The sequence below is a fragment of the Sinocyclocheilus rhinocerous genome, unplaced genomic scaffold (genome assembly GCF_001515625.1).
Source record: "Sinocyclocheilus rhinocerous isolate Xijiao unplaced genomic scaffold, SAMN03320098_v1.1 scaffold1635, whole genome shotgun sequence".
Classification (NCBI taxonomy): domain Eukaryota; kingdom Metazoa; phylum Chordata; class Actinopteri; order Cypriniformes; family Cyprinidae; genus Sinocyclocheilus; species Sinocyclocheilus rhinocerous.
In genome coordinates, this window is record NW_015627629.1 from 44,827 (window position 1) to 55,228 (window position 10,402).

Sequence of the window (10,402 nt, forward strand, 5' to 3'; positions counted from 1 at the left end):
TTTTCAAGTTTGGGGTGAAGAGTGCAGGCAAAATCAGGAGCTTCACAATGCCTTTGAGGCCACTTGCTTAGGGTTCCTTCTGTACAGTGTCATTATACAGTATACACTACACACAGCATACACACCAGAAAATACAATATTGCCAAAAGTTTTGGGATGTCTGCCTTTACATGCACATGATCTTTAATGACATCCCATTCTTAATCCGTAGGGTTTAATATGGAGTTGGACCACCTTTTGCAGCTATAACAGCTTCAATTCTTCTGGGAATGCATTCCACAAGGTTTAGGAGTGTGTTTATGGGAATTTTTGACCATTCTTCTAGAAGTGCATTTGTGAGGTCAGGCACTGATGTTGAACAAGAAGGCCTGGCTCGCAGTCTCCGCTCCAATTCATCCCAAAGGTGTTCTATCGGGTTGAGGTCAGGCCAATCAAGTTCCTCCACACCAAACTCGCTCAGCCATGTCTTTATGGACCTTGCTTTGTACACTGGTGCGCAGTCATGTTGGAACAGGAAGAGGCCATCCCAAACTGTTCCCACAAAGTTGGGAAAATAAAATTGCCTAAAATGTCTTGGTATGCTGAAGCATTAAGAGTTCCTTTCACTGGAACTAAGGGGCCAAGCCCAATCCCTGAAAAACAACCCCACACCATAATCCCCCCTCCATCAAACTTTACACTTGGCACAATGCAGTCAGGCAAGTACCGTTCTCCTGGCAACCACCAAACCCTGACTCATTTATCGGATTGCTAGACAGAGAAGCGTGATTCGTCACTCCAGAGTACACGTCTCCACTGCACTAGAGTCCAGTGGCAGCGTGCTTTACACCAGTTTCCGACACTTTGCATTGCACTTGGTGATGTAAGGCTTGGATGCAGCTGCTCGGCCATGGAAACCCATTCCATGAAGATCTCTACACACTCTTCTTGATCTAATCTGAAGGCCACACAAAGTTTGGAGGTCTGCAGCTATTGACTTTGCAGAACGTTGGTGACTTCTGCGCACTATGCGCCTCAGCATGCGCTGACCCCGCTCTGTGATTTTACGTGGCCTGTTGCTCCCAATTGCTTCCACTTTGTTATAATACCACTAACAGTTGACTGTGGAATATTTAGTAGTGAGGAAATTTTATGAATGGACTTATTGCACAGGTGGCAACCTATCACGGTACCACGCTTGAATTCACTGAGCTCCTGAGAGCGACCCATTCTTTCACAAATGTTTGTAGAAGCAGTCTGGATGCCAAGGTGCTTGATTTTTTTGATTGGAACACCTGAATTCAATGATTTGGAGGGGTGTCTCAATACTTTTGGCAATATAGTGTATGTATTCCAGAAATATATTCATGTCAGTTCTCAGAGATTGCCACACATGTGAACTGTTGGCCAATATTCTGGCATGCAATGTCAGATAGCACAAAAAGACATTAAATAATTTATTTCCCTTTCTTGATAATACATGCTTTCATATAAATTGGAGGAAATGACCTGTACATCTATGTACAATCAATGTTATTACCACCTGAAAGAAAACGTACAATACATATGAATGCATTATTTAAATAAGCAAAGTAAGTTTTTGGACTGTAAAGCTCAAATTAGCTGTTATTTATCAATTTCCCAATATATCAAACTAACATTTACTCACACAACAGCAATGATGTCATGAAGACAAAAAAGAACACAATTTTCTGTCAGACTAAGATATTTGTGAAGAACAGAGAATGAATGCTTGTCTATTAGACAGCTAACAACATGGAAAACTATATAGAGAACATGTCTATCTAAAGAAAGATGTACCGTTCGTAAGACTTCTTTTGAAAAGCAGATGCTTAGGGAATGTCACTCAAGCAGATGCTGTCAGACAGCTTAACAGAATTGAAAACAAAAAAGATAAAAGGTGTAATTTTCTGGGATCACTTAAGTACAAAGAACAAAGTGCAAGTGGCAATAATAACCACAAAACATTCCACATGTTTGAAGCCTAGTTTCTAACACATTATCTGGAAAGAGAAACACTACACACCATTGTGCTGCTTAAGCCAAAGAACGATTCGGAGCAAATAAGAGTCACTGTCTCCCATTTAAACAGCTAATAGTGTGGTAAGCTAAGAGAAGATTATCGTAGTAGAAATTTAAAAAAAAAAAATGATGCTACCAGATGACTCCTTTTTGTCCTTTTGAAAGTGTTTACAGTGTTTAACAAGTTTAGATTTTGAAACTCTCAAAAACTTTCAAAAACTTTGTCACCCTAAATTCAAAAAGAATAAAGAAAATGGAACCTATTTTAAGATTTTATTTTATTTATTTTTTGCACTGACAGTTTCATAAAATTAAGCAATTCTTTAATTCTCAATTCTTAGTAGCCAACTGGAAAAAAAAAAAACTATGTCTATGTAGAAAAAAGACTATATATGTAATATTAAATTAATAAAGCATAGTTGTCAAAGTGATAGCGTGCTCCCAAAAAATGAAAATCATCATTTACTCACCCTCATGTTCCAAAACTGTATGAGTTTGTTGAACATAAAAGATGATGTCTTGAAGAATGTTGGTAACCAAACAGTTGCTGGTAGCCATTGACTTCAATAGTACAGGGGGAAAAAATACTATGAAAGTCAATGGCTACCAGCAACTGTTTGGTTACCAACCTTCTTTAAAATATCTTTGTGTGCGGCAGAAGAAAGAAATTCATACAGGTTTGGAACAACATGAAGGTGAGTAAATGATGACAACATTTTCTTTTCTTGGGTGAACTACCCCTTTAAGTACACATGCTACACATCATACAAACAGAATGAGATTTTTTTTCCCTTAAATGACTGTATTAAGAATGTGTGTGAGGGGGTATTAAAACAACAACAAAAAATTGATGATCCTTAAATAGGTTTCATAGTGCATAAAGACAATGTAATTTTTTTTCCTAGCGATTTTGGGGTAAAATATGACCCCGACTTTTCGTTGTGAGATTCTCCCTTGCATCCAACATAAGACGTCATGACGTAACCAGCACAAGTCACATCATTTTGAATTTCAAGAGTTCAGTTGTGATGGACATGTTTAAAACTGAATAATGTGAAAAACCAATGGTGCAGTAATCATGTTCCCCAAAAGACACTACACCATCTCATTCCTAAAACAGATGATCATATGATATTATTAAACTATGACATGAAGGCACTACAAGGACGTTTGATAGTGGAGTGAGAAGAAACCCATCTAGTTAAATGTACTCCAGCAGGAGCTGTGCGTCTCCAGTTTTGCGGCTTTGAGATACAAGTCTCGATGACTCCAGTTACAGTAAACGTCACACACAAGTGCTGCTGAGAAAAAAGCTCCAGTCTTCCTCTGATACTTCATTTGGGGATTAGACTTCTGCTACCACAGCCTTTAATTGTCTGCCACCGAGACACCAAGACTGCTTTAAACAAAAGCATAAATGGCAAAACCGAAAAACTGGTCTCAAATGGTCTTGACGAGCATTAACACACTAATAAAACAAAGCCAGCACACATATTGTAGGCGGATAGGCCAGAACGAATATCGATTTTGATGTAATGCAGGCCACCAGAGTAAATTTCATAGAACATAGCTCACTCTTCCCCCAAGCGCCATTTCTGGGACTCTTCTTGACGTGCATCTGGGTGAATCTGGTTCCTCATGCCGCCCAGCACATTGGATGTTGCTTCTGTGGCAACGATAAGAGGTTTAACGACAGCTGGAGGAAGTTGTCGCAGAACTCCACCCACAGCACCTGTCATGCCCCTCTGCTCATGCTCACGTGTCGCAGTGTCATAAATGGTCAGGGCTGTGTCAGTAATGCCCTACAAACACACAATGCATTAAAACTATTTATAACAGTATACACCACATGTCAGTCACTCTTAAAGGGACAGTTCATCCAAAAAATTACATTCTGGTTTCATTTACTTGCCCTCATGTTGTTCCAAACCCATAAGAATCTTTAAACCACAAATTAACACATTTTTAACAAAACTTGAGATATTTCTGTCTCTCTATTGAAAGTCAATTCCACCAAAATTTTGATGCTTAAAGTTCATGAAGTCATCGTAAAAGTAATCCATTGGAATCAAGCAGTTTATTCCAACTTTTCAGAAGAGACATGATTGCTTTATATGATGACCAGATTTAATTTAGGCTTCCATTGACATACTTATTGGTTCTCGCACATCAATCAAGCATGTTTGAGCTTTTGTTTACCATATTTGATGTGCTCTATGTATGTGCATTGATCTATGTTTATATGCGAATAAAAGCACAAAATTAAACCTGTTCAACATATAACGCGATCAAACTGTTCGGATTACATGGATTACTTTTACAATGTCTTTGAAGCTTGAAAGTTGTGGTTGAATGAACATTCAATGGAGGGAGAGAAATCTCTCAGGTTTCACTAAAAGTACCTTCATTTGTGTTTCGAAGACATGAGGGTGAGTAAATGACAGTTGTCAATTTTGGGTGAACTACCAACTTGAACTGGCATTCACATCCCATTTCTATAATATGAAGCATTTCAGAATGGTATTATTGAAAATGCTGATGGATTCTGCAATTGGGAACATGCTTTAAGAAAGTAAATCAGTTTTGATTTCATGTTAACTTGCTAGGATTAAACGTACAGGGCCCATATATATATATATTATGTCTACGACACAACGTGCTCATACCTCTTTTACTACGCTGTATGCCTTGGCCACCCCCTCTCTCAGGTCCACTGGCTGATGGGCCAGACAGTAATGTGAGTACCGTTTAATCTTTTTGCATTCTTTCTCATCTGGCACTGGAGACACCATGTCGTAAGCCGTTTCAGCAGCAGCCTACACAAAGCACATAGAACAGATCAGAAATCATTTGTTCATATACGGATAAGTAGAACAAATTAATTTTAATGTGATTGGTATGATTAATATGTCTCTGTTTGCCATTGTCATGGTACAAAATACCTCTTTAGGAGACACTTTTGCAATTATTTTTATCGACACTTTTTTTTATTTTAAAATCACTTTACCTGTATGGTTCGCACCATCCGATTGGTGAGCTCCAGAGCTGCCATTGCGGTGGAGGTTCCGAAGGAGGCGGTGCCTCGCTGAAAGCCACGAACTATTCTTCCATCCTTACGGTACTGCTCAATGGGCAGCCAAACCAGATCCCTAAAACCCTGAACTGTAGCAGCAACAGGAGAAAAACACTGCTTAACACTGATCATGTAAATAAAGTCGTCACCTCTCAGAGACATCAATATCAATATTTGGTCAATAGCACTTTACAAAAGAACTACTTTTTATTCAGTTGTGGGTGAAACAAAGTGTGTAAGAATGTGTTGTGCTAACCTAGCTGCACCAGGGAATGAATGGGCCCCACACCTCCCAAAAGCCCTGGCAACTGGTTCTTCTTTATGTCATTCAGCCATTCATTAATGGCATATGAATAGAGCTTGTCAACACCCCGTAATCTGGAAAAAAATAAACAAATAAATAATCTGGCTCAAATTTGTGAGGCGAGCATAATAAATTTTTTTGAAAAGTTATATATTCCTACCCTTGTCTGTAACACAGGCGCCGTAATTTAAGCTCCGAGCAATTCAGTTGTGTGAGTCCAATAACAATACCAGCAAATGTGCCCTGAGGAATAAGACAAACATTATATCCACTTATTATATCATGATGATTTTATTGAGCAGTTACTAAGAGCAAATGAAATCTACAAGCTTGTTTTGTAGCAAAATATGTTACTTCACCCTTTTATTTAGATTAAAACACAATTTATTACAACAAACAGTACAGTTCAGTTTTCAGAGTCAAGAGAAAAAACTGTGGTTTACTAACTCAGTCCTTGATTCATACTGCATGTTCATTTGCATATTGTCAATAAAGAAGACACAATAAAACGTTTTTGCTGACAAATCACTGCTGATATATTGCTTCACTGTGCTTGTTACATAATTCACAAATTCAACATACGTAAAAACACTTGGGCCAAAAGTATTTTATATCAGATTAATTTAATAAGGAATTAATTCTATATGAAATATGACGTTTACCAAAAACATAAGATAATTTTTTGACATTTGGATTCTGTGGATAGCTCACCTGCTCCATGGCCATGTGTTTTCCATGGTAGTCTAATCGAATTGGCACCTCTGAAGTGAATCTGAACTCTCTGGAAAATGACATGTGTAAAATAAGTTCTGGTTTACAGTTACTAATGAACTTATACCTAAAGAATTTGAAATGTTAAAATGTAGATTGCTGTAGATCAGGGGTGTCCGATCCTGCTTCTGGAGGCCCAACTTCCAGGATAGTTTAGTTGTAGCCCAAATTAAACCCACAACGTCACCAGGATCACTAAAAACTTCCAGGCAGGTGTTTTGGAGCTAAACTCTAGAGGAAAGAGGCCCTCCAGGAGCACTACTGGACACCTCTGTTGTAGATGGTTAGGAATACTGTCACTTCCTCTCACACACCTGAAGAATATGGGCTGGTCGGTGAAAGATGTGGAGGCAGTGTCTGTCTCAGCAGTGCTGTCTTGGCTGCAGGTGTGGACGGGGCTTGGACTGGCACGGCTTTGTGTTGGCACTGAGATGATGGGCGCAGGGTCTTGACCCGCTGCACCGTTGTACTTGGAAAAATTGCACGAAATCTCAGGGGCAGGAGGCTTCTTCACTGACACATAGAACGCTACAACACAGATCAATAAATAGTTAAGCAGATGAAACAATTGCTTGCAGCAAATAATATCTGTTGCAAGATCTAGTGAGCAGCCTTGCCGTCTACTGCCTACATATGAGCATCAAAAAAACAGCGCTCCTCGTCAGAAGTGCATAGGAAACTCAACTTGGCCAACTCGACCACTGATTTCAATAGAGATTTATGTAAGCATATGCTATGCTAACGGCATGATAATATAAAAAAAACAAACCACAAAAGTGTTGGGTAAAATATTACATTTTTAATTCAGTTGGTTTATTTATCTAAGATTTTCAGTATTTAATTAAATATACTGACAGTCGACTTTTCTTGAAATCATTTAGTTTTCTATAGGTGCATTCTTGCCATGTCAGAATTTCCATAGTTACGCGACTTTGACTTGTAAAAAGTGTTTGTAAAACTAGTAATTACAAATTGTAAACTTTTAATTTTTTGACCACCTAACACCACCTAACTGCTTCAAGGTCATGCAGAAACACTCTAAATTGCAGCAGTTTCAAGAGTAAAATATAGTTATCTTGTAATATTTTTGTTTAATAATTCCTATAATTGAGTATTATTCATCTTTTAAAAATGCAAGAATAAACTGAAAAACAAAATACAATAGAGTTTAATGTAGGTAACACAGCTGAATAAATATCTAACATCCTGCTAAACAACTACAAGTTTATTAATAAGGGATTTGCATAACTATATTTGTTACTTATTGTATTGTAGTTTTGTGTATTGATTACTGCCACTGAAACTTATAAATTCAAGTCCACAGACATGAACAGCTATTAGTAGTAGTAATTCTGGTAATTACGACATGAGGAGAATGCCGAATATTTCCTTTTGGAACGGTCTTTGTGTCAAGAGTGCTTCTCCTCAATGTTGTCTAGGTAGGCAGCTCACTCACAGAGTTTGAAACAATGTTTTTTAAGGTTCTCAGAGTATTTTGCATATTGATTATTACCTTCCTGCTCTGGTGGGGAAAAGAGCTCAACCTCTGCTGCCAGACTGGTGAAGAAGTCCTTCAGGAAGAACAATGCATCCTGTACACAAGATGAAAATGAGGGGCTCCTGACATTTAGTCATCAGTTTGAACTATGCTTTTAAAAATATGATTCAAGGTGAGCTGTTGAACGGTTTTGTTCTGTACCTGATCAATGTTTAGCCGGAGGGGCATTAGTGACACACGTAGACAGCACTCCTGAGGCGCCTGTCCAGTTTCTGGACACATGTGCAGGGCTCTGACAGTCAACTGATACACACAGACAACAAATGCCCATTTCAAACAGCATCATTTGATACTTTAGAAACCATACACACCACCTGTAGATTATGTACATCATTATCTGTCTGTGTGTATTTGATCATACCATGTTGGAGTGAGCTTTCCTGGGCATCTCTTTACTGGAGTATAGATAGAGGAACTTGTTCATCATGGAAGAGGCCAGCCTGTCTCGTATCTCCAGATCCTGCACTGAGAACACCTGTCTGGACACCAGCTGCTCCTTCAAAACGCCTGCCTCTGGAGCCTTCTGAGGATACACCTCATGCTGGAACCGCACCTAATATAAGACATGAAGGATCGTAGAGTATTTGAGTTTACTGTATTGGATTATTGGATGGTTTACTGCTGAATATTCTTACAAAAGAGTCAGTGTTGATATCACTCAAATCAAAAAGCATGCAAACAAACAAACCCCTAAAACCATTAAAACCTTTCTGCGCCTATAAGGACGTTTTTAAGGCCTTATTTTACGGAAAGGTGAATTAAAACCTGCAGAAACCCTGCTAAAAGTGAAACTAATAGGAAACTAATAACTAAACTCAAAGATGACAAGCACATAAAATAACAAAAAAATTACTAAAAACTAAAACTGAACATATAAAAAAACTAATTAGAAATATTAGTGAAAACTTTAACAGTAGTGTATAAATGATACTAAAATAACACTGCACCAAGTTAATATATTGTGTATGCAGGCTGATGATTAAAATGATAAAATGTTTCTCTGACCTTACTGAGTTGAATCTCCATCAGAACATCAGGGTTTCTGCCCCATCCTCCTCCAGCACGGGAGCCTCTTCTCACCTGTTTTACAGGAGTCTGTGATGGAGAGCTGTGAGGAGTGCACCTACATACACACAAACATGCTCTCTTAATACACACTTATAACATGCAGTTTTTATAAGAAGCATGATTTTGAATCAGGAGTGGCCCAACTCCAAATATGCACCCTCGACTGCGAGCTGGGGATGAGGACAATGCGCCTCCACAGAAGTCTTTTCCTCCATAGAGGTGCCACACTACAGAGATCTCTTTGATCAGGTATCTGATTTCCGGCACAGGGAAGTGAAGCGGACCCCTATTAGAGCTGCTGCCCTCCAGAGAGACACTGAAATGTTCTTCCCTCACAAGGATGGGTTCAGAGATCAGCTTCTTTACCACAGGCTCCTCATCCTTTTCCTAACAGACAAAACACTTTCATCAAGTGCTGCATACACTAATTAAGATTTTTATTTTGAGGAACAGAAATTCAGTCAGTTCCTCACACAAAGGTATTGTAAAGCTTCAAAAGAATTAGAGCAGTGCATCTGTAATGCTTTTATTTGTGTAAAAGTTTCACTGCCTGAAATATTTATGAAGTGAAGAGCTCACCGGTACTCTGGAGCCCGGCGTGTCCAGGATGCAGAAGTCATCAGTGTCGTGGAGCAAAGAGGGGGCAGGAGGAGAGATGAGTGGGGAGTGCAGGGTTGGGTAAGTGGGGTTTGGTTCCTGCCCCAGGTTTCCGCTCTCATCAGGGAAAAGGAAGAGATCAGATCGGGGCGGCTCATGATCATGTGAATGGTCTTCGTTGACACCTATACAAAAGACAGGCAGATTCAAACGTGAGAAGTGTTATTTTAGTATTATTTTTATACTATTATAGTATTTATTAATATTTTCAATTAGCTTTTGTTTTTATATTTTCATTTTAGTTTTTGTAATTTTGTTATGTGCTTTTGTCATTTTCTAAAATACTTTATTTAAATAATTATTTTTTTTAATTCTATTCAGCTTTAGTTTATTTTTATTTCAGTTTAATTCATTTAAGTACTTCAACTTATTATGTTTTAACTACTTATCATTTAAGTTTATGTATTATTTATCTATTATTTTATTTCAGCTTTATTTTAATTAACAAAAACAATTTTTAATAGGTTTTGTTTTAGGGTGTGTTCACACTTGTAGTTCAGTTCGTTTGGTTCATTTGGTCCGGACCAAAAAGGAAAATGATACATTCGCTTAGCGTTCACATTGGCATTTTTGACAGCGAACCTAAAGACACCGAACCTAAAGGCATAGTGATACGTTCACAACCTGATTGGTCGGCTTGAATGACGTATATATCGTGACGGAACTCACTGAACACCCCAAACAAAAGGTGCGTTAGACTTAAAGCGCTTTAAGTCGAACACACCCTAATGCGTCTGCTGGACAAAGCGCGCTCATCCTCATTCTTGCGTGTACATATAATTTTATTTTCACCACCTGCAAACTCACAAGGAGCTCATAAAAGGCACTTTACCTCATCGTTGCTCCACGTTTGCCCTCTGCTCATCTTGTCATTACTTCCTGTTTTTGGTTCGTTTAGAAGTAAGTGGTCCGTGTTGCGTTCATATATCATTCGAACCGCACCAGAGTT

At 38.5% G+C, this 10,402-nt stretch overlaps 1 protein-coding gene across 1 annotated transcript in view; it reads right to left on the bottom strand.

The window, feature by feature from the left end:
• Positions 1-2,813: 2,813 nt before the first annotated feature.
• The window catches only part of LOC107732571 (autophagy-related protein 2 homolog B-like), a 23,744-nt gene continuing 16,155 nt past the window's right edge, over positions 2,814-10,402 (bottom strand). Inside the window, exons 30-42 of the mRNA XM_016543933.1 lie at positions 9,376-9,578; positions 8,954-9,183; positions 8,734-8,851; positions 8,090-8,281; positions 7,870-7,971; positions 7,684-7,762; positions 6,485-6,698; positions 6,111-6,180; positions 5,560-5,642; positions 5,352-5,473; positions 5,030-5,184; positions 4,689-4,838; positions 2,814-3,824 (exon numbers count right to left, since the gene is read on the bottom strand). Coding sequence (XP_016399419.1) covers positions 3,594-3,824; positions 4,689-4,838; positions 5,030-5,184; positions 5,352-5,473; positions 5,560-5,642; positions 6,111-6,180; positions 6,485-6,698; positions 7,684-7,762; positions 7,870-7,971; positions 8,090-8,281; positions 8,734-8,851; positions 8,954-9,183; positions 9,376-9,578 — 1,949 coding nt within the window. The 3' untranslated portion in view covers positions 2,814-3,593. The remainder of the gene's footprint in view (positions 3,825-4,688; positions 4,839-5,029; positions 5,185-5,351; positions 5,474-5,559; positions 5,643-6,110; positions 6,181-6,484; positions 6,699-7,683; positions 7,763-7,869; positions 7,972-8,089; positions 8,282-8,733; positions 8,852-8,953; positions 9,184-9,375; positions 9,579-10,402) is intronic.